The sequence below is a fragment of the Lipomyces oligophaga genome, assembly GCF_038497815.1.
Source record: "Lipomyces oligophaga strain CBS 7107 unplaced genomic scaffold V1516scaffold_3, whole genome shotgun sequence".
Taxonomy (NCBI): Eukaryota; Fungi; Ascomycota; class Lipomycetes; order Lipomycetales; family Lipomycetaceae; genus Lipomyces; species [Lipomyces] oligophaga.
This window is the reverse complement of record NW_027117787.1, coordinates 1,318,942-1,341,204: the sequence shown is the minus strand read 5'-3', so window position 1 is coordinate 1,341,204 and position 22,263 is coordinate 1,318,942. Positions and strand designations below refer to the sequence as shown.

The 22,263-nt window shown below is 44.5% G+C and overlaps 11 protein-coding genes across 11 annotated transcripts; 6 read left to right on the top strand and 5 right to left on the bottom strand.

Moving 5' to 3' along the window:
- Window positions 1-1,697: 1,697 nt before the first annotated feature.
- On the bottom strand, window positions 1,698-2,921 carry V1516DRAFT_663771 (uncharacterized protein; the record flags this gene model as incomplete). The annotated part of the gene is made up of 1 exon (XM_066920542.1): window positions 1,698-2,921. The coding sequence occupies one exon, from the start codon at window positions 2,919-2,921 to the stop codon at window positions 1,698-1,700; it is 1,224 nt and encodes a 407-aa protein (XP_066778299.1).
- A 2,707-nt stretch (window positions 2,922-5,628) lies between these two features.
- V1516DRAFT_663770 (uncharacterized protein) lies at window positions 5,629-6,207 on the top strand (the record flags this gene model as incomplete). Its single annotated transcript, XM_066920541.1, has 1 exon — window positions 5,629-6,207. The coding sequence occupies one exon, from the start codon at window positions 5,629-5,631 to the stop codon at window positions 6,205-6,207; it is 579 nt and encodes a 192-aa protein (XP_066778298.1).
- A 131-nt stretch (window positions 6,208-6,338) lies between these two features.
- V1516DRAFT_711499 (uncharacterized protein) lies at window positions 6,339-7,056 on the top strand (the record flags this gene model as incomplete). The annotated part of the gene is made up of 1 exon (XM_066924268.1): window positions 6,339-7,056. Exon 1 carries the CDS (start codon window positions 6,376-6,378, stop codon window positions 7,054-7,056), a length of 681 nt encoding a protein of 226 aa, XP_066778297.1. The 5' UTR covers window positions 6,339-6,375.
- V1516DRAFT_673644 (uncharacterized protein) lies at window positions 7,049-9,013 on the bottom strand. The gene is made up of 2 exons (XM_066921949.1): window positions 8,535-9,013; window positions 7,049-8,487 (listed from the first exon to the last, which is right to left on the bottom strand). Exons 1-2 carry the CDS (start codon window positions 9,000-9,002, stop codon window positions 7,162-7,164), a joined length of 1,794 nt encoding a protein of 597 aa, XP_066778296.1. The 5' UTR covers window positions 9,003-9,013; the 3' UTR covers window positions 7,049-7,161.
- Window positions 9,014-9,175: 162 nt separating this feature from the next.
- Window positions 9,176-9,797, top strand: V1516DRAFT_663767 (3-hydroxyanthranilic acid dioxygenase; the record flags this gene model as incomplete). Its single annotated transcript, XM_066920540.1, has 3 exons — window positions 9,176-9,289; window positions 9,346-9,499; window positions 9,553-9,797. The coding sequence occupies 3 exons, from the start codon at window positions 9,176-9,178 to the stop codon at window positions 9,795-9,797; spliced, it is 513 nt and encodes a 170-aa protein (XP_066778295.1).
- V1516DRAFT_673640 (uncharacterized protein) lies at window positions 9,781-10,869 on the bottom strand. The gene has a single exon (XM_066921948.1). The coding sequence runs from the start codon at window positions 10,791-10,793 to the stop codon at window positions 9,894-9,896; it is 900 nt and encodes a 299-aa protein (XP_066778294.1). The 5' UTR covers window positions 10,794-10,869; the 3' UTR covers window positions 9,781-9,893.
- A 971-nt stretch (window positions 10,870-11,840) lies between these two features.
- On the top strand, window positions 11,841-12,821 carry V1516DRAFT_673636 (Mss4-like protein). The gene is made up of 2 exons (XM_066921947.1): window positions 11,841-12,131; window positions 12,188-12,821. The coding sequence occupies exons 1-2, from the start codon at window positions 11,955-11,957 to the stop codon at window positions 12,446-12,448; spliced, it is 438 nt and encodes a 145-aa protein (XP_066778293.1). The 5' UTR covers window positions 11,841-11,954; the 3' UTR covers window positions 12,449-12,821.
- Window positions 12,555-15,182, bottom strand: V1516DRAFT_685086 (OPT oligopeptide transporter protein-domain-containing protein; the record flags this gene model as incomplete). The annotated part of the gene is made up of 2 exons (XM_066923596.1): window positions 12,555-15,125; window positions 15,174-15,182. The coding sequence occupies 2 exons, from the start codon at window positions 15,180-15,182 to the stop codon at window positions 12,555-12,557; spliced, it is 2,580 nt and encodes an 859-aa protein (XP_066778292.1).
- Window positions 15,183-18,877: 3,695 nt separating this feature from the next.
- V1516DRAFT_673628 (uncharacterized protein) lies at window positions 18,878-19,812 on the top strand. Its single transcript, XM_066921946.1, has one exon. The coding sequence runs from the start codon at window positions 18,902-18,904 to the stop codon at window positions 19,709-19,711; it is 810 nt and encodes a 269-aa protein (XP_066778291.1). The 5' UTR covers window positions 18,878-18,901; the 3' UTR covers window positions 19,712-19,812.
- V1516DRAFT_673627 (frataxin, mitochondrial precursor) lies at window positions 19,813-20,547 on the top strand (the record flags this gene model as incomplete). Its single annotated transcript, XM_066921945.1, has 2 exons — window positions 19,813-20,163; window positions 20,214-20,547. Coding segments are annotated over exons 1-2 (539 nt in total), but the record flags the coding sequence as incomplete, so codon positions are not given.
- V1516DRAFT_673625 (uncharacterized protein) lies at window positions 20,343-22,252 on the bottom strand. Its single transcript, XM_066921944.1, has one exon. The coding sequence runs from the start codon at window positions 22,131-22,133 to the stop codon at window positions 20,565-20,567; it is 1,569 nt and encodes a 522-aa protein (XP_066778289.1). The 5' UTR covers window positions 22,134-22,252; the 3' UTR covers window positions 20,343-20,564.
- Between the last annotated feature and the right edge of the window lie 11 nt (window positions 22,253-22,263).

Sequence of the window (22,263 nt, the reverse complement as noted above, 5' to 3'; positions counted from 1 at the left end):
CAGATTTGCGAATCAGTTTCTCATTGGTCAATGCAGAATACATCTATGAAAACTTTCAATAATGAACAAACTCATGTTGAGTTCTGAAGTATTTTGAGTTTCTTCTCGAGTGATACTGACACCTGTAACCGCTGCTTGATCACTCTGTCAGACAAGCTGGTATTGTGGATTTCAAATTCCTCCTCTAAGATCTCTAATAGCTTTGTCTACACTAGGATTAGGCGCCTCTAGAATATCATTTGCTAGTTCTTCAATTATTTGGCTCTGAGCTTTGGAATTATTGTAAAGTATGATTATTCTAGACTAATATTTGGTCTTCAAAACTCTGTCTTGACCCTTATGAGTTGGACAATGCTTCTTTAGTTTGCTGTGTATGAACTAGAGATTTGGACTGCTTCTAGCTTATATCCCTTCGTGCCACATAGATAGTTTTAATCCGAACCGCACAGCTGCTTCCTCTCATAGTATCTACTCTCTCTGTTCGAAAGAGCTGCTGAATCGCGCATTGTCATAGCATAATTTATCTTCATTCAGCCATTTTGCTTTGAAAGGAATTAGACAATAGCTCGCAAAAGCTTATGCGCAGCCACTATTTCGCTCTAGGCTGAGCTTGCACCATGATACTGATATCCTCTAATAAACAATATTAGACGGAATACATAAAAGTAATGCATCGTGTTTGGCAAATCTCGAGCGGTGCGGTTCTCGAACCGTGAAATTATTCTGTTTACAACTCTTCAAGGAGAACTTGAAATCTTTAGTAAATTGTCTGGTGGGTTCCAATGATTATAAAAACTGCTTTAAAGCTGCTTTTTAGGAAAGCCACCGACCGATCTTTATATACTATGCAGAATTTTTCAGCCTATCATGCTGGCATTGATGTTAACTAGATGTCATGTTCAGCAACTACTAGAACAAAACAGACAATTGCTGTTCAGCCAGATCACATCAGATCAGATTTAGATAATCAGACATTGAATGCATATAAGAAATTGACAAAATGTCGCTTGAGTTATATACCCGATAAGAAGCAATAGTCAAATCTGCTCCGTCAACAAGCACCAAACAGACGACTTCCTTAGTCCCTGTATACTGGCGCAGCTGCCTAATAGAAAGAAAAATTGAACTCAAACCTACAGAAGGATACTCCAAATCGTAATAAGCAATGGAAAATTGGTGCAATATTCAGAATTTCCGCAGGAAGATCATTTCATCTTGTAGTATGAATACCAAGCTGTCTCCTAGCTTGAACAGGCAGCAAGTCTAACTGGCGCAACCACCACAATGCACAGCTATGATTTATTATGTTTCTCAATGTCGAATACAGATATTTTTATTGATAATTAATTTCATACAATATAAAGTGAAATTCCAGCTCAAGTCACTTAAATGACCTTTATGCATTTGAAGTCCAGGGCTCCAAAACCTCCAACGATTATTTCCTGCTTTCTGGAAATGCAGACTAGTATCTAGGGCATTATTCACCTGACTCAGCTCTAATCTAGGTTTAGACACCTCATCATTGACATCCAGCCGCATGGCCGCACCATCCATACAACACCTATACTGGAGACACATGCTAGACAACGCAAGTAGAATTATTCACATACTGTCTATACAAATTAAGCAGTCATCAACTCCAACCGAAATATACAGAATTACAATACAAACCAAACCAAAAAACTATTCAAAAAAGATTAACTAAAAATGAGCTTCTGCACATAGCAACCATACTGATCATCAGTATTCGAAGGAGTCAACATCAGCTGCTTTCCAGAAGCCGCGTTAATCAGCGGAGACGAGAAAAACGCTGGAGTAGCAAGGGAGGAGTGAATGGCATAGGTGTTGTCGGTGTATAATACCTTGCGGTTGGTAGTCCAGGGTCCAATCGGAGTAGGCGCATATTCGATGATGTACGACGAAGTGTCTGCAGAAGACACGAAGATCATCAGATAAGCATGATGATAATCCGAATAGAAAATCGAGCCGCCAGAAGCAAAAGGTGTCGTACCCATATAGAATTGTTGGTCATCGGGCAATTCGTAAATGACCGACTCTGAAGAGGCAGCGGCGGTCGCAGTAGGCTCCACAGCTGTCCACTTGGAGCCAGTCCAGTATGTCCATGTAGACTTGTCTGTAAAAGTGTCGATATGCGAGCGCGCGACAAGAAGCTGACGCGAGTTACCGTAGCTTGAAACGTCAAGTGCATAAAGATAGATAACCTTGTTGACGACGAGCGAAGCAAACAGGCCAAACTCGTACTCGTTATTGTACGCATCGCCGTAGACGTCCTGGGGACGAGTCACGTGTAGTGTAGCGGCGTCGTCTTCGATGGTGTAGACGGTCATGACGGAGCCGCGAGAGCCCGAGTCAACATAAGCGTCCCAGAACTGGACGGAGGTTGTGGAGTTGATGGCTACACAGAGCGAGCGTGGAATGATCAGGTTTGCAAAAGTGGCCTGGACGGAGAGATCTTCGGACGAGGTTGGCACGACGTCATAGAAGCCGTCGTTTCCAAGCGGGACGGGAATGTCGACGGCATGCTGAGGATGCAGAGATGAGGTTCCAATGGCAAGACCCGAGATCTTGACGTCTTCATTATAGTTGTCGTTGTAGCCGTAGAACCAGAACGAGTGGTTTCCGATCGGACAGAATGTGACGGGCGGCCGACGCTCGGTGATGTTTTCACTGCCTGCGTAGAGGTTGCCCTTAAGCTCTCCCCAGGTGCCGACGGTCTTGACTTTGAAGGAAGTCCGGTAAGGTCCGACGATGTAATGGTGGGTTATGTTGTCGAAGGGCGTGTCGTAGACAGGCAAGTCCTCGAAATCGTTTGTCTGGCTGTCTGCGGACGCAACCTTTGCCAGGGCTGCGAGGCCGGAGAGGAGCAGACTGAGAGAAGCGAGCGGAGCTGGATGGATCATGATAGACCTGCTGAAGGATTCGTGCAGTGGGGAGGGGGGATGCAGCAAGAAGCTTGTGCGATGTGTGAGTCTACTGCGCGGGACATCTCTGTAGATATATACGCCAGATCAGTTATGCTAGAGGACGATCATGACTACGCACTAGTCGGGCCAGGAGGCAGGAGCCAGGAGATGGGCGGACATTAGACTGCTGCAGCGGCAGGAGCCTTACAGTTCTGCTTGAGTTTGTGGACGGGGGGCCATCCGAATTCGGAGGAATCTGCAGGACTTGAGCTGGACTGAGCAAACTTGCATCTACAGTACATTTTCACAGCGTTGTTGGCTTTGACAGTTATTGCGGGATGGAATAGGGGCAGCCGCCGTCCGGTTGGGTATCGAGTACAAGGACTAGATAATTATAGATCTGACGATCTGAGAAGATAGAAGACAAAGGACAGAAGCAGAAGCAGACTTATAGAACGACAACTTCGAATAGCACAGAACAGCTCAGACAATCTCAGAAAATCTACCCAGACTGAAACAATAAATACTAAGACATTCTAGACGCAGGTGAGCATTGCTCATTCACACTCGGCCAAACATCCTAAACTAGATGTGAAATGTATAAATAACGTGAGACACTGCCAGACAACTCTGATCCGCCAACAGCTTGCCCCTGGCTGGCAGCCCTTCTGGCGCCCTCCCTGACTGAACCTTATTAGGCTTAGCCAGGCAGAGAGGGGTAACAGGAGAATAGCCTTAATCTTACTTTGTGGTACCGAGCTCGGTCTACAAGCCCAGCCAGCCGTACTTGGACCTGAATGGAAACCCAGCGTTTGAAATATATTGCAGCGGCAGCATAGCATATTTGTGCTGCCGCCATCGGCCCTTGTTGTCCTGAGCAGCGTGTCCGCCAGCAAGCCAGCAAGCCAGACTCAATACGCACACACCGCGACATTCGGCAATTATGTAAGCTAAGGAGGAACCCAAAGCAAAAAAAATATAAAACCGCTAGCCAGTCGGATGAAAACATAACAGCTGAAAAAAACTTCGTCTGACTTTTCAGCCGTTTCTCCTTTAAAACGTACAGTGTGCAGACAGGCCAGCACACTGCTGGCCTGCCAGTTTCTGTCAAATTTTCCCCTTCACACGCGCTCTCTGATCCCCTTGGCCATTTCGCAAAACTCAATTCGAGACGAGGTTTGTACTGCCCTTCCAGGGTAGCCGTCAACCCAGTCTGACAGCAGCGCTGCTTCTTGAAGTGGTGGAGAAAGTTTCTGCACAAGAAGACAGCGTTCCCAGCGTCCTCAGCGTCCTCGTCCTATATATTGCTTACGTAATTACATAAGTGCGTTCCTCAAGCAGTTGACGTGCTCCTGTTTATGTTCTCAAACAAGGTCGACGGCAGATCTGAGATGCCGGGCCAATATAAAGAAAGGTAGTCCTAGCGCAGAATCAAATATGTGGGGTTTCCCTTGCGCCAGTCATGCAGATGCCAGCGATAAATATTTGGTGTTCTCTCCTATACATTGGGTTCCTGGCTGGCCCAACTATTCCTATTTCAGCCATTCTTCCGTTCGGTCTGCTCAAGCTCGACGTGGGCTGGTTTTCAGCCCGCAGAGAGTGATAAAAGAAGTTGCTCAGCCAACTTGTATGCGAGTGAGCTCAGCAATTGACCACGATATCTAAACGACGTCTGTTCTTCGGGGCCACTTTGGCTGAAACTGCAAGGACGTTACTGCCCGCCCTGTGTTTGTTTCGTCACTCTGCTCGAATCCCCGGCCACTGTCGTCATTCACGGCGCTGTATTTGCTGGCTCTACAATCGTTTGCGATCGTCAATGATGTTCTGCTGATCTTGCCCTGATTGACTTCTCGCACCTCGACCCTTTCTGACAACCGTCAACCGTCTACACCATCGAAACTCTACGTCGTTGGACGCCTCTTTGGCTGGCGGCCAGTCGCTCAGATCTGCATGGAGATATCGGAAATCATCCAGAATCATATTTCAGTCGTCTCCGCATCTTCTCATTGTGTAGTCTATTCTAGCCGAGGACTGCTAGTCAAATCAGCCCAGAGCCAGTCCTCGGACCATCGATAATGCTTCCTGGTACTTGAGAGATGCGTCACTGCTTCTCCAAATATTGGAAACCTGGATCTCGCCTAGTCTCCAAGCGCATCTTGCTATCTATCGATAATGTCAGGTTCTCAAAACTTGGCCATGTGGACGAGACCGCAGGTCGAAATCAGATCGTGGCCCGTTAGTAGCCTCTCGCTTTCCCTCTCCACCCACGTTGCAACCGTAATTTTGCTAATCTTCCTACATCACTACGTTATGTACAGGCGTGCAAAAACGCGGAAATATGTTCTACGTCTCTTGGACTCGGTATTCAATTGTCTGGCCATGGTATGCAATCAAATCAATATCGTCTGAATAGAGGGCTGAACAACATATCCAAGTACTCGGCTGGCAAATTTCCAAATGATCCACTGACTGGATCCTCTACATGCGATATCATTACCGTCAGATCGAGCAATTTCTGACACTGCCCGTCAATCTGTGCTGATATCCAAAGCTTCGTTTGTACCTGGCACTAGAACTATATTGGCCGGCCCCCGTGGTGTACCGTGTGCACGTGACAACTTGCTAGTCTCGTAGCCAGTTTGATGCCCTGACAGTTTTTTGACGATATGTGAGGTGAAATTGAAGGCTGAGTTTCGATTTTGTAATGGCGTTCATTGTACGTCCAAAACATCGACTGGACGATAAGATAATTGAGATATATAATCCGTCTGGCCTAGTTTATTCGTGCGTTTGTCTTGCATCCAGCGTCAATATTACGACTGCCAGGAGTCAGATAAGCTATTCCTTATTACGGCCGCGGACCTGTATATCACTTGCAACGATATCGATTAGTAGTATAAATAGTGAAATCATTCTCCACGGTGAGAGTGAAGATAATCAAAATCAAAATCGGGCGGGCTCGGTAACGGTGATACCCACTGTGCTTTATGATCAAGCCTGTCGCGTATTCACCCTGCCTGATAGTTCGTCATACATTTGGACTTCTAGCTCCAAAGCCTTATACCCGCTTTCCAAAGCAGCTGAGGAGCTTAATACGCCGCTTGTGAGGGCCCGACTAACAGCGACAAGAGTTTGGGAATTTGAATTTGACCCAGCAGCGATTGATCCCGTTATTGTGTTTGCGACGGCTATGGTATGCATGTTTGATATGTGGAACTGTGGTCCCTTTTATGTCGGCGGACTATACTGGAAGCCATCTGATTGGAATATTGCTGTTCTGTAATTTGCTGACCTGGGTGGCCAACAGAGACACAGCTTAGACTGTGTTTAGATATAAATTTATATATATATGACCTAATATAGTAAGAAGTAAACATGTCTGGACAAAAACGATATTCAGTTTGCAATCGGTAGCGAATCCATATCCGGATCAATTCAAATCATAGCAATCATGTTTGCTCTAATTGCTGCGCCAGTAACCGGAATCGCAATATTGATGATGTTCAACCGGTATCTAGGCAAATCTACAACCCCACGACCATTAGTTCACGAACTGCCCACTCGCGGGTTATTATCGGTTTGCATCCACCCGCAATTCCGCAACTCGAACAAAGTATATCTGGTAAACTACATCAATGGAACTTTATTATTCAAATTTATCCGACGATACCCTGCTTTGAATTCGGACCGAGATGCCGCAGATGAAGAAGAAGACTCATATCTGGTTTATTCCTTGACGCATCCGACGACAAATTTTCAGATCTGTAGTATCAAAATTTCCAAACTGAGTTCACAAATTCTGTTTAATGCAGCGACTACGACAGATAACTTGAAAGATCTTGGACTCATCGATATCCGAACTATAATCACGAAAGACGACGTCTACAAAATGTTCATCCTATCGAACGGATCGACTTATCAATGGAGCTTTAAAACAAAGCAGTTAGAGCAAGTCATCGACAGATCGACTATGAACGAGCCTGAAGTAAGAAACCAGGTCGCGGTGGTCAGAAGAATGGGAAGCAATACCTGGGAGTTCAAGTTTGATGAAGAACAGTTACCAGCAGAAGTAGTCCTGAGTACTGGACTCGTCTCGATCCTAGAGCAGTGGACGTCGACGTTTGGGTTTTAAACATTAGTAATACATTGATGAGGAATTAAGTTCAATGCTTTTTCCTCTTATATTTACATCCTATATACATAAACTAGTTCCGATCCAACAAGCCCTAGAGGTCCATTACTTTGTCATTGTCCTCGTCTTCAGCTTTCCGTTCCACGGAACTCGTCGGCCAGTTCTTCGGTGTGCAAACTTCCACCCATATTTTTTCCATATCTGCTTATCAAAACTCGTATACGCCTTCATGATATCCATCATCTCATCGACTTGCTGCTTTACTTTAGGATCGTTTTCGTCAAACTTCTGAACTTCCTCGACTGGTCCTGGGTTCCGTCGCTGTTCGACAAGCTTTTCTAATCCAGCCAAGTCTAGACTTTGTAATGTTTGAAGCTGCTGTAGATGTTGCGGATCAATATCGGGAATGCTAGCCAAATCCAGATCTTTCAACGACCGGATCATCTCCAAATCTTCGTCTGTGATTTGCTTAAATTCATGCAAATCAATCTCTTTGGCTTCTTCCACATTTGCCTTCTGCATTTCTTCCAATTTTTGTAAGTCTTCTAGTGCAACCCCAGCCGGCTGCTGATCGAGTTGTTCCAGTTGAGATAAAATATCCGGGTTCGGTCGGAACGTTCCGTTTTCCATTTCCGTCAAAACATCGGAAAATTCTTGAATCATGCCGTTCAAATTGGTCTCAAAGCGCTCTAGTTGTGCCAACACGTTATTTTCATCACCAGAATTCGATTGCCCCTGTATTTCATCGAAAAACTCCATTTCTTTGCGCAAGTCGTTTAGTATCACTTGCTGTTCTTCGAGCGTACTATTCTTCACTGCTTCTTTAACCTTTTCAATATTTTTCAACGCTTCAGAAGCGTTGGCTACCATTTGCTGCATCTCAAGCAAAATTGCAACTTGTTCTTGATTATTTGACGGTGGCGAAGGTGGTGCAGATGACGTGAATGGATCAGAGGAAGTCGTGAATAACTGCTCAGGATCGAATTCAAACCGATCATTTTCATTTGTGTCCTCCCTGTTCTGCTCAATTTTTCTATGTTCAGCATTGCTTTTCTTGACTTCTCTGGCTTTAATTTCGTTATGCTTAGGTTTGCTCAGATCAACTTCATCCGTAAAGCCATCCATCCGCCAGCCATCGTCTAAATCAGAATCTGGCTGCGACAAGTCTCTATAATCCTCAATCATTTCTCTAAACTTCTCCTTTTCTTCGGGTGTTAATCTGTCCATAGCCCGTCGCATGTCTTCAGTGGACATTTCAGAAAGCAATTCTAGCCGTTGTTCAGCGTCTCTCAGCTGTTCTTCTGGTTCCGGATGAGATCTGATCTCAATCACTTGTTTGTGGCGATAAGTTCTACAACCACGTTCGTACGCATCTGCGGTCGCTTTTAAGACGCCTATTTCTCCATCTTTCAATACACTGTCTGGAAATATCTATATCTATTAGTCCTACTCCATAGAAAGACGGCTAGGAACCACACCTCTAAATGATCTACCAAAATATGGCCGTCTTCGCATTGCGGACAGTGAATGATGACACTTCCCTGGTTAAAAGCCTCTAGAGTGATGAAATGTCCGGATCGAGTGCCGCAGTAATTACATGTAACCCTCGCGAACGTATATTCGTTACCCTTTGGCAGTTGTGCGTCCTCGATCTCGGCTGCCGTCGGATATTCTGGGTCGTCTGCAGTTCCAGATTCCGCATATTCTATTGCAGGAGGCTCTTTCCCTAGCTGTTTGTATACTTTTTCCAATTGGCTATTCAGGCTGGACGGTTTGTCTTTTTTGTTCTGTTCTAGTTTCGGTTGTGATTTTTTTGCGCCCGGAAAAAATGAGCTGGCTCGTTGAAATGTGAGATACAGCGTAGGCACGGCTTGGTGCACTAAGAATGTTGCAGATAGTAGGTTAGATGGTCTCAATCTGCTCCGAAAAGCGATATTCCTAATCATTGTTGTTATTTATCATATTAGTAGACGGAGTAAAGATTTATTCTGAGTTCTATCACTTTGAGGGCGAGAATCGTCCCAACATCAGTTCTCCCACTCATACAACCTGATATCTAGTTACATTAGTAATTTGCATTTTTATTCTTTACAATCCTACTATACGGAACTGAATCGAGATGAAAGCGCTTTCAGCACCTCTCAATCTTCCAAAATGGCTGGCAAAAAACTCACATCTACTGAAACCACCAATCAACAATTACTGTGTCTATCGTGAAGGATATACAGTGATGGTACGATTCTATCTAGATAGTCGGTCAACCCGATAGTATTTTTGCTGACAGAATAGGTTGTTGGTGGCCCGAACCAACGTACTGATTATCATATCAACGAGACTCCTGAATGGTTTTATCAGTATAAAGGAAGCATGCTACTGAAAGTAGTTGACCAGGGCAAGTTTAAGGACATTCATATCCATGAAGGCGATATGTTTTTACTTCCGGGTACTTAATCATTTTTGCAAAGTTCGATGGGACCAAGACTAATGGCGCCGTAGAAAACGTTCCACATAACCCGGTTCGATTTGCAGATACAGTCGGCGTCGTGATTGAGCAAAAGCGACCACCGCTGTCGATTGATAAATTGCGATGGTATTGCCAGAACTGCGAAGAAATTGTCCATGAAGCCGGATTCCATTGCACTGATCTAGGAACGCAGATTAAAGAGGCCGTTCTGGATTTCCAAAACGATCAGAAAAAGCGTACTTGTCCAAAATGTGGAACTATTTGTGATATTAAATAATTATATATTATCATTACGATTACATTACTAATACTTTTCCAACAACGATAGAACTCCAAATCATGAAAACACCAAAACAAAACTTCTGATTATGCACTAAACAGCTGTGTACGCGCCATCAACCGCAATGTCTGTGCCAGAAACAAAAGACGATGCAGAACTAGCAAGCCAAAGAGCAACACCTTTCAATTCATGGGGCTTGCCCATTCGTTCCATGGGAGACATGCTCATCCATTTCTGTACCCAAATCTGGGGAAATGATTCGATGAGTCCTGTTTCCATGTATCCTGGGCTAATGGAATTGCAACGGATACCGTATTGGGCCCACTCGACGGCGAACGATTTCATCATATGAATGACAGCAGCTTTAGAAGCGTTGTATGCTATCTGAGGTTGGGGCACATTAACGATTTTGCCGGACATCGAACCAATGAATATGATCGATCCACCTCCTCGGGCCTTCATGAAAGGAAAACTGCATTGCGCCGACAGAAAAGAGCCTCCCAAGTTGATCGAAAGTAATCGCTGGAAGCTTTTATATGAGTACTCTTCTGCAGGAACGTTTGCCACGATACCGGCACTGCAGATAAGAACGTCAATTCCGCCAAATGTAGAGTTGATTGCGGAAAAAACTTGCTTCATGTTATCTTCGTTTGTGACGTCGACTTTGTAGAACTGAGCGCGCACGTTGTAGGTTTTCGCCAAATTGCTCGCGGCAGCCTCCCCAACCTGTTGATTAAGATCGAGAATTGCGATTCCAGCAAGCCCTGCAGAACATAGTGATGTTGCCATCGCAAATCCAAGTCCTTGGGCACCACCGGTGACGACAGCGATCTTGCTTGAAAGCGAAAACAAAGAGAGCGCAGAGACTGAGTCAGCTGGAGGAGAGCACTTTGGTAAAGGCTCAGCCGGTGGGGTGAGAATCGTCGGCACAGCCGAGAAGGCATTGGAAGCCTCGATATCTACTGGAGGCAGAGTGTTGTATGGAGTGTTCATATATGTGGATGTATGTGGAAGTGGAGATATATAAATATATGTGTATACAAAGATACAAGAGTACCAAGATTTAAGGACTTCTGGATTACACCGTTGTTGAATGGAGGAGGATCTTGTGCGTTAAATACTCAGTCAGCGTGTAGAAACAATACCGAAAGCAGCAATCTATAAAGCTCGCGCGCTGCAGTTGACGATCGTTCACTTCTCCGCCCTGACACGTTGACACGACCGGTGGATGGACCAGTTAGAATCGTTTATTCCGGACCAACTTATCAGTTCCGCCGCCAACCGTGGCCAACCGTGTCCGATGACCTCCGTGGGCTGGTCTCAGCAACGCCGTCTCCACGCGCAAGGCGACTAATTGGGGGGCCAGAGCAGGCAAAGCAGGTGGAACTGGACCACGAGGACAGTCGAAAGGGTTCGCCACGGGCGCGGCTGTACTGGGAATCCGGGGCTAATACTGGAGTAACTGTGTATAAGGTTACAAGTATAACAACATATAATTATAAATAATTATATATACTGCTTTATTCTAATAAACATCGCATTATGATATCCAATCATGTGTAAGGCCGCCAAAAACACAACATATTCTAACAGATTGTTGCATTGATGTGGCGACGGGACGGACATGCCTTCCGTCGGTATCTCTGACAGGGTCAGATGGCCATGCTAACAATAGCAGCAGGGCCAACAATAGGAACAAGAAATATCTGGAATAGTGACCGACATATTGATACAGTGATATCGATATAAAATTAATAAACAGTGTCCTGCTCGTCCTAATATTATAAAGGAATAATTAATGCCCTCCCAATCCCCGCCCATGCTGTATGACCGCTGTGGGGTAAAAAAAAACGCGCCATGATCATCTAGACAACTTCCGAACATATTTCAGGTTCAGGGATGTGCCACCAGATGTAAAACACTTCCGAAAACTGAAGCCTCTGAACAGTGGTCGGATCTATGGCCAAACGAGTAAACTTTCTTCCACGGAGAACTGAGCCGCATGAGATTGATAACAATCACCAGTTTGACGATACTATGTAAGTGATTGCTGTGTGCGTTAGTATTATGATAGTTACACAACATCAATACGAAAATCATACAGTACTAATAACTTTGCGGAATATTGTATAGATTTGCCACAGTATATTCATTATGGATAAAGAATTTGTCCAATCACCGGCAACAGCAGTGAAATTCCACCAACTAAATGTTACCCCAGACCAGGACTCGATAAACTCGTTCAAATTATACTGTCCCTACGAAAATTGCTCCTCGCTGATTCTCGTCCCGGGAGTGGGAAAACTAGTCAGACGATCACAGATCCCACAGGTATATATGTTCCACTTTCTTATTCTTCTCTTCTGCTACTTTAACTGACTCGTTAGGGACCTGTGCCACCAACACCAGAAAAATCCGATATCCTCGATAGCGATACCTCTGACGCTGACCAGAATGACAATTTGTTCTGGGTCCTCTCCGATCCGTTTGAATTTGAGAATCTAGGTTTCTCGAAATCATCTGATAGCGGCATCAAATATTTAGCGTGTGCAGACTGCGACCGTGGTCCACTTGGATATCACGATTCGTCGTCCTCTGAACCAGAATATTTACTTTCAGCTACTAAAGTTCTTTATCGACCGGTTTGAATTCGCACAATGAAATCGTCAAATGATTTATGTATATATGTATTAAAAACTGCCAATCCAAATTACCATCAACACTAAAATCGTTTACTTGCAAAAAAAAAAACGTTTACGACCAAGATCCGATCTCAGGGCCAAATCCCTCGACGGGAGCTGTTAGACGAGTGGCAACACCGCCGCCATCAACACCTGCTGACGAAACAGAAGTTCCCCACCAGGTCACTGTCTTCTTGGTGTACTGCAGCGCGAAGAAAATCAAAATGCCAGAGTATGCCATACCAGCAGTAAGACCGGACGACAAAATATAATTGTACTTTGTCCACCAAGCTAGATAGCGTTTGCGAATAAAATACATGAACACAAATGAGCAGTAAAACCCAGGCGTGAAGTAAGCAACATTGTAAGTAGCACCAAATCGGTTCATGCCAGACATGAACACGACCGGGTGGAAGTATTTCAGATACTGTGGAAACCAGCGGCGCAAAAAGTAGAAGGACGTGCCGACAATGCCTCCGAGCAAGAAAGCCCATTTAAGGAGTGGATAAATCACATCATATGTTCTTTTCGGGCCGACAACACCGAGCAATAAAGTGTTGGAGTATAACTGGTTCGGGAACGTGCAAACCAGTCGTGCTGACTGCGTCGACGTGCACAGATCAGGATTATTATCAATGAGCCAGATTACAGCTGCAGTAGTAATAAAACACTGGAGCAACGTCGCGATCATCTGTCCTCGGAACACAGCACGAGGCGGAATTTTGGCGTAATGGCCAATCTTCTGATCCGAAATAAAAGATTCAGCTTGCTCATCAGTATTGTATCCAAACACACGACAAATCAATGAGGCAGTTGCCCGACCCGGAACCATGTAAGCAGCGATAATAACTGTCAAGGTATCGCAAGGAATCAGATATCCAGTCTGAGCGAACACGAGAACGACCGGAATGACTAGAGCGATGGACACCAAAATGACAACAATAACAGCCCAGAACGGCGTATGCGTAGGATATCCGCAAATAGCACCTGCACCAACACCGATCGAAACAGCAATTACAATAAGAAACCACCAATCAGGAACTTCTTGGTACCGGCGCATCATCGTAGAATGCACATCCGGAAACTGGTCATAGTTTGACAGCTTGCGATTCTTGAAACTAGATACGAGACCTTTGCACGCATTCCAGACAATTCGCCATTCATTCAACATGACATACGTAAATGCAATAGAGTACATGGCATAATAAGCACCAAGGGATTCTAGATTGCCGGCACTGATGTAGACCTGAGAATATTCCTTGTACAAGTCTGCGTTGAACTCTCCATCCACAATTACTCGCGTAGTGTTATATTTGTTACCATAACGATCATACACCGACGAATTATTGGGTGGAAAGTAACCTGTGTACTTGTAGTTGCTGTAATACATACCTATCACAACCAAGCCACCAAGAACAACACCGGCAAAACGATTGGCCATCGAGAAGAATGGAACAATCAAGGGCGTCGTATAATTGATAACCGACCAATCAAACGTGGGCCAAGGATTAAATCCAAGACCCATCTTCTGACCAGTGATGAAAGCCAGATTCTTGTTCTGCGGGGCAATCCAGGTCATCCAGTTGAATGTGGACAGTGCAGTGAACAGGTAGTCAGGCAAGAAAAAGTACACAAAGCTGCCTATAAACAAGAGCCAGAAAAACTTGTATTTGGAAATTGTCCAGCCATTCGTGCTCGTCTTGGTCTCCGGCAACAATAAAGTTTTATTAAGCTGGAGAATCGGTAAGACCGTAGGCCATAGAGCCTTTGTAGGATAGACCGCGTATCGTCGAAGAACACCGGCAAGCCCGAAGCCAAAGAAGTTGGTGACGAAAGCCATCAAAAACATGAAGCCAAACTTAGCATATGTCTGGTTGAAAAAAATTGGAAGACGCATTGTCAAACCGTAGTGGAAGAAATTTGTGGAACCGGCGCCAACATTCGTCATGATAGTCGCGAACATCTGTTCTTTGAACGTCCAAGAACCAGGACTGAGGTCAATGTAGGATTTTCCAAATTTGAAACGGTAGTTAGGAAGAATGCGGGCTAAAAATTTACCAGACGGATAGACCAAGATCTGGAAGACAGTAGCTGTCAATATAATGGAAGGCTGGCGTTGATGGAACATCTCATTGATGAACGAACCGCAACCAACCCAGAAGATACCAATAATGTACGCGCGAATTGTCTCGCACGGCATATCGTAATCATCCGTAGGTGGCACAACAGCGCGGACCTCAGGATATGGTGAATGATATCGCAATATACATGCCTGCAGACAGACATCCAATTCATAGAATTCCTCATCATAGCCTGACTCCTCCTGGCCCTTGATAACTGCACGTAAGTCCTCGAGCATAACATTAGGGAAATTCACATCCTCGCTGTGCTCTTCAAGGGCTTCCTTGATAATCTCTAAACCCCTCTCAACGTTCATCTTCGGGAGAACGCTGAGTATATACTCGAAGTCATGTTCAAGCAAGTCTTTCATGCTCTCGGAGTTTGCAATAAAGTTTGCAATGCGTTCGCGCTCCTCAACAGTGTACTCGGTCGCAATATATTTTTCATTGGCAATCGAATCACTATCGAGCGAGGGCTCGTCACTGATCTCGACGCCAATGGTCTTTTCGTTATAATTCTCGGTCTAACCATTAGATCCTGAACAGAGGACATAATTGCATGCAAGACTTACCTTCTCCATAGTGTCGGGAACGAGACTTACTGGGCCACAATCAAACACCATGACTCATGAGAGAGGAAGAGATGCCGCGCCTTTATAACATTTTTTTTTGTTACGTCTGCGCCATTGCCTTTGCCGAGAGTCAACCACAGAGTAAAGGTAAACTGATTGCTTTTGCTCACATTGAACTTATACCTAGTAGTATTATCCATGTATCAGCCCGCATTGTCGAGCGACACAGCTGAGGCCGTTCGGGAATTTGACAGTCCAAGTATTTCGCAGTGTCGAAGTAGTGTCCAATAGCTGAACCACAGAACTGCAGAGCGTAGGTTTTCTATGTGCTAGTGGCGTTTGCTTTTGGCCAGTAATTGGTAAGACATGTAAATTCGACACAGTGCAAACCGCAAGGAGACAGTTAGCCATAGTTGCCAAGGCCTGACGCTACAGATTTTCAGTCTTAGTTAGGTCCTGAATCCAACACCTGAGTACGATAGCGATAACGATAGCGATAAGAGACTGACAAATCTAGGGCTACTAGACAAGAAATGTGGAAATTACTGCCTAGCGCCCGGTCAGGAAGTCGCTACGGTCGCCGTCGAATCCCCGTCGGCGGGCATCACTATCCCTCTGATAATTAACAAGAACCCGTTCTTGGCACTTTTCCTTCGGATATTGAAAGAAGGGAATTCGGACCGAATGATTATGCCAGGTGGCGGTTGACTGTTGACAAGCGCTCTTGAGTGTGAGTGCAGAGAGAGCAAACGAGAAGAAATTCAAGTGGGGGCGGTAGGCAAGCTGGAAAAAGAAGAATGGGTTGATATCAAATTCGACACTAAAGAGGTTGCCGAATGCTGTCACAAAATAGAGAGTAGTTACGGTGTTTTAGAATACTGGACCAGCCCTGGCCCTCGAGATGGATATATGTCTTACGGAAAATATAAATTCAGTCTGTCCTAGCGCGGAAAATTAGATGTGAGCATTTTGTATTTTCATCCACCCTAGTTGCAGTGATGTCGTCGTAATACACGTTGGAGGCAATGTGCACTTTGTTGATGCTCACGCACAGTTGAACAATATCAGTCAGAGCGCGAACTCAGATTTCTTATCGGGACTTCCACAAACAAAACAACCCTGTCCCGATAACGGAATTCAGCTTTACCGGGCACTATATGCTGAGCAGCCTAGAATTTTCGTAAATGATTGAGCAAAAAAGAAACAGTAACAACAGCAGCAATCAAAGTTGCATTTCCCGCTCGTCTTAGTCCCTATTCTACACGTTCGCCCAGTCGACTCTGGCCCTCTCCCGCTCTACAAGAGCTTAGGCCCATTCAAGCAACACCGGCTCGAATAAGCTCTAAGCCCGAACACGAATAAACTCAGAACCTGGACTGAAGATGCGCATATGCCGTCAATGCGACTGGATTGACGCCGTCGAGGGCATGATCTTAAAAAAACTACTTGTCTATCAAAGCACAAACAGGACTTGCTTCTGTTGAGAACCCAATCCGGTCCTTGAACCAGTCCTGCAATGTAGATACTGGACGACATAGGTATATAGGACCTGTTGCTTTGTCTAAATAGACTCTTTTTGCGGCTAATAGCTGAAAACGCCACCGTGCGAGAACTTAGTTCGCAGCAAAACACCCGGCTTTGGTCGGCCTGCTTGTAGAAGGCAGGCTAAGTGCGGTTTTGTACTTGAATTGCTAACTGCATCGCCCACTCTCAATCCGGATAGACCTTACTTCATTGTGGATTTGGCCAAGATTGCCAAAATTTTTTGCGATAAGGAAGTGGAGTCAGGTCTTATGCATTTCTCAGATTTCGTTCTGCTTTAAGAATCTCGGTTGATAAGAATATCAAACCGAGCAAAAATTTCTACTCGTCTTATATCCTGTTTCGCACAATTCACAACCAGGCGATTTCAAGTCCGTAGAGAACCTGCAGATCGTGCTCCATATCTTCCACGTCGTCCAGGAGCAGACACGCTTCAAAGTGTGCCCTGCAAACGTCCAGAGCACAATTGCAGACCAGCAACTTAAACGCACGCACCACCTGCTTCGTGACTTGCTTCGTGCAGCTTTGCCCGGCCAGTTATTGTTCTACTCCATAATCATTATCATTACGAACAGACCTGATTGCACGGCCGCCAACTGATAACCGGGACCTGGGAATACTTTGGTCTGCGTCCCGCGCAAGACTGTTGTTTTCAAGCATTGTCCTGGCACAGGCAGTCTCAGGGACACTATGGCCGGTGTCTGTAGACTCAGCTCAAATCCAGGGATTCCAGAATTTGCACTTATCGACCAAAAGTCCATATTTGACGGCTGCGAAGAAGGCTTTACCCGCGTAAATTATTCATCCGAACGAGTCATCTGTCCGAGTCTCATCACCGTTTACGGCCCTTTGCTCGAATGCAGGCGATCGGGTTCGCAGGAGACAGCCTCAATATACGAATAAGGTTGAGATAGCCATACTCTAAGTAGAGATTGAGCGCGAGCGCGCGTGCGCGCGCCCGCGGGCGGGCGTTTGGCTGTCAACTCGACTCAACCCTCAACCACATATAGATTCAGCCAGCTATTCGACATTAGTTTTCTTGGATCTGGACTTAGTCGCATTGCTAGGAGCTCCACGATAAGCTGCACAGCAGGATCGAATACTTCTCCAACTTCGATTCTCAGTGGCTTGTCTAGCTTCACATCCTGTCTAACAATAACCATTTTTTTCTGAAGTTCGATTGTTATTTTACTGTCGCCCGTCGGCCGCCGACGTAGGCGCAGGCTTGAATACGTGGCTTTCATGACTGATCATCAGCGATGGGCTCGTAGGTGTATTTGATCTCGGCGTTTGCCGGGTTTTGAGGGGTGATTATTGAGTTGGATTGTTTTTGGTCAGAACCAGCTTTGGATATTGACCTCGAGTGGATTAATAAGGTGAAGAAATCAGTCCTGTATTGGTTTGTATCTTTTGCATTACTTAAACTAGTATTCTGTATGCGGATTTAGGCGGTGCGCACTTCAATCTCTGAACCATCGGAAAACTCAGAATCATCTCGAATATGGACATTTTCGGAGAGAAGGAAAATAATGTGGATTGAGACAAGATTTCTGCGTATGCTATTGTTTAACCGAGAATTAAATATACTCATCGTATTCGTGAACATTTGTGGTCCATGCCGTTTAGTGGATCTGAGTTCACTGCGCAAGTCAAAATGACAATCGCAAACTAATTCTTAAACTATCTGTCTGTTATAGAAATAGTTTTTGCCATGCTCACCCCTTTACATCTATTTTCAAACTTATGCTTCTTGTCAGATTCATCTATAAAACGAAATTAATATTGACGTTGTCCTGGTGACAATCATGTGATTGCGCGAACAGGATAGCCAGATGGCGACTACATTTACATCCTTATTGGCGTTATATAATCAATCATATCAATTATGGATGACTGGCTAGGGATTTCTATATACTTTTGTAAGGAATTGGATGTCCGAGACATCGTAGAATGAGATTTGTAGACGGTGACTGGCACACTGAATTTGCAATTTGATTAGCTAAAAGATATGAGTTAAGGACAAGCAACAGTCGTCAAGCAATTAGCTTTTTCAATTATACTTGAAAATCTGCCTGAGTTTGTATCTACTGATTTGTAACTTGCCGAAATCTTGCTGATCAAGTACAACATGCCAAATAGTTCAGACCGCCGCAGACTTGCCCTTTTTTGCAACGTACTCAGTAAAAATGGATTTCTCAACTCAAGCACAAAAATTCACTCGATTGCTTCCTGAGTTTGTTGTTTCCATTGGACAATCGTTATTTGGAGATGTATGCTATAAAATACTCATCTATGACGCAGGTCTACTTGTGATTCCTCCGCAGGATCAAGCAGTGTTACCTTGTGCGAAGCTTGCATTTAGTAAACTACTCGGATTACTCATTGTCATCGCATCATCGGTTATCAAGCTTCCTCAAATCATAAAGTTGATTAATGCACAGTCTGCTGTCGGAGTATCAATAATAGGAACAGTTCTGGAAGCGGCAAGTTACTTGATTATGTTTGCATATGCGGTTCGTTTCGGGTTTCCATTCAGCACCTATGGCGAGCAGTCGTTCCTCTTTGTTCAAGATGTTGCTATAGTTATTTTATTACTGGTTTATTCTTCTAAGCAAACGCTTGCGTTCGGGGTATTACCTGTTGTGGCTGGAATCTCTTACTATGCTCTAGTATATGTTCCTGGACCGTCGCCCACTACGCTGGCTACTCTACAAACACTGACGATTCCTCTCAGTCTTGCAAGCAAAATTCCTCAGATTATTACAATTGTGCGAGAGAAATCTACCGGCCAGCTAAGCGCCGTTGCTGTTTTTGCATATCTAGGAGGTAGTCTCGCACGAGTATTTACAACTCTTCAAGAAGTCGACGACCAAATAATTCTTGCAGGCAATTTGCTGAGTGCAGTATTGAACGGCATTCTTGCAATATTAATGGCTATCTACTGGAATTCTCTGACACCAAAAGCACCTGAGGACGAGGCAAAGAAAAAACAGTAGTGTTCTACTGATGGGCTTCTTATAGAATTGGTAACCACTAGTTGTTCTCCCAACAGAAATCAAGTTCGTAGACATTTGCTATCCTGATGATTGGCTGATTTGTATATATATATATATATTTCCAGATTCTGATTTAATAAACAATAATGAATCGAATTGTCCGTCTGCATACGAGAAAAGCTTTGGCTTCTCGGTCTAAACAATCCTTATACCGTTTACCGTCGATTCCAGTTTTCCTCCGCCAGTCAAACGTCACTTCAAGTCGTCTGCTTTCGACTTCACTACGAAGGTTATACGCTGAACCAGCATCCACAAGCAAGGAAGGCAAGCTCGAGCCAGACGAAATCTCCATTGAAGAATATCATAGGCTAGCAGATGACACACTTGAACACATTTTTGATCATTTGGAAGAACTGGGTGAGACATACGGCCAGATAGATTCTGAATTGAGTGTATGGAAGAACACTGTATTAAGTTTATTTTTATTAACATAGATATTTAGCAAGGCGTGCTAACGTTAATTCTACCGCCAAATGGAACATACGTGATCAATAAGCAGCCTCCAAATAAGCAGATTTGGCTTAGCAGCCCGATCACAGGACCAGTTCGATATGACTTAATCCATGGAAAATGGGTCGATCATTGGACAAGCGATACTCTTGGGGATCTTTTACGAAAGGAAGTCACAGAAGCTTTGGGTGGCCAGGCCATTGCTACGTTTGAAGGTGTAGATGACTAAAGTTTTGCTGTTTGGATTAGTTTATGTTCTCTCTGTCCACAACTCCATTCAATCTATGCATATTTTACAATACAATATGATACATGATACAAACTGTTCCGGCCCGATGTATCTTCATTTAACTCTCTGCCGCGTTCGTCTCGGCTTGTCATCATTTTCCTTATTATTATGTGCCGTTCGTTTTTGACGCCTTAATTTCGCAGCGGAAACTAACTTGCCAATTTTTTTGTAATATTTCCGATCCAGAATCCATTTGTCGGGAATAATCGGAATACCCCAGAGTCTAGCATGCTGAATTTTTGCAGTCGAAGTGATTCCAGGTAATGACCCCCCAGTTTCTTTTTGAACTCGGTCATATACAGTGCTAGGCAAAACTAGTAGATCGTCCTGGCTGTCTAACCCGATATTCACTGATGCACCCAGGAGGGGGATTAGACGTTGCACATGCACACGTTCCATACCTTGAAAGCAAGACAAACTAATTGTCAGATCTTTGAAAATATGAGCCTCTGGTGAATAAATGTCATATCCAAGATAGGAGGCATATCTAGACTCTACAGGTGACACCACTTGCTTGTGATATATAGCCAAGTCTAGAAACCAATCTGTAATCAGAGTCGTCGCAGCAGTTATTTTTGGAAGATTTTCTGGTCGTTCCTTATATTCAACGACTACATGAGTTGGCGTAATGTCGCCATCAAGAGTTGACACGACCTTAGCCCCTCGACTGGATAGATAAGGATCAATGCGGATGATCTTGCTACTATCGTATCCCTTAAACCATAGCACATATCCTTTCAAAATTAGCTCTTCTGGGGCATCTTTCGAGTTGGGAGACTCCTTTCTTGTCTTCAGAGCGCTGTCCACCTCCGTTGCAGAAACAATTTCGAAAGGAGATACCTCTATAGATTCGCCCTCAGCACTCGTAGCTTCTTGCATCAATGATTGCCAAGTACTTCCTCCTTTTGACTTTGTGCTTCTCCTAATCATCGGCGCGGGGGAGTGATCTTTTGGAATAGACGAAGTCTCTTTTTGCAATTCCATTTTTGTATTTTTCGATGGCACTTTTCTGAAATTCGATGCCCGCTCGTCGGATGTCAACGCATAACTGAAATCTGACGGCGGAACAAACGCTCCTCGTCGTTTACAGGCCAAGAGCCAACTCGAATCAACGGAAAGCATCTTACGACGCTGAGTGAACTCAAACTTTGGGCCCTCTGGCTTCCAGGCTACTAGGATACTAGTGGAGACGTCAACTCCAGAGGAATACACGCCTCCATGCTTCTGGATGAAATTAATCCATTTCGACCGCTCAGGATCAGTTACATTGGTGACAGAAATCGTATATCCAGAAAACATGCGGTATTCCCCATATGTAACTATATCAACTTCCACGTTGACGTCGTCACCGGAGATCCATTTCTCGTATAATTGTGGAACAAATCTTCGGTTCAGAAACACGATGTCCGGACGATATAGCACGACATAATTGTATTTCTCCGTGGTGGGCCGATCAAGAACAATGTGGGTTACCGAACCAACCAGATCCTCACAGAACTTACCGCCCATTAAATGACATTTGTGCTCTATTTCTCGCTGCTCATCAGCGGATAAGCCAGTCGAACATAAAACTAATCCATTCAGCGGCAATTTCCGATCCAGCTGTTCTTCATTGCTGTACATTCCTTTTGCTAACGGAACAGACCTTGTTATGGATTTCTCCTCATAAAGTAAACCAATACAATATCCGAGATAGCTAGTTGAGTATGAGATAATATATTGCTTAAGCAGTAATAATTAGCAACGAAATACA

What these genes read in the sequence shown, in the direction of transcription:
- V1516DRAFT_673628 (XM_066921946.1), top strand. Translation starts at nt 18,902, where the DNA reads ATGGATTTCTCAACTCAAGCACAAAAATTCACTCGATTGCTTCCTGAG.
- V1516DRAFT_673636 (XM_066921947.1), top strand. Translation starts at nt 11,955, where the DNA reads ATGGATAAAGAATTTGTCCAATCACCGGCAACAGCAGTGAAATTCCAC. An exon ending in GACGATCACAGATCCCACAG is followed by an intron (nt 12,132 to 12,187) that starts GTATATATGTTC and finishes CTGACTCGTTAG; the next exon opens with GGACCTGTGCCACCAACACC.
- V1516DRAFT_673640 (XM_066921948.1), bottom strand. Translation starts at nt 10,793, where the DNA reads ATGAACACTCCATACAACACTCTGCCTCCAGTAGATATCGAGGCTTCC.
- V1516DRAFT_673644 (XM_066921949.1), bottom strand. Translation starts at nt 9,002, where the DNA reads ATGATTAGGAATATCGCTTTTCGGAGCAGATTGAGACCATCTAACCTA. An exon ending in TTTTGGTAGATCATTTAGAG is followed by an intron (nt 8,488 to 8,534) that starts GTGTGGTTCCTA and finishes TAATAGATATAG; the next exon opens with ATATTTCCAGACAGTGTATT.
- V1516DRAFT_673625 (XM_066921944.1), bottom strand. Translation starts at nt 22,133, where the DNA reads ATGTACAGCAATGAAGAACAGCTGGATCGGAAATTGCCGCTGAATGGA.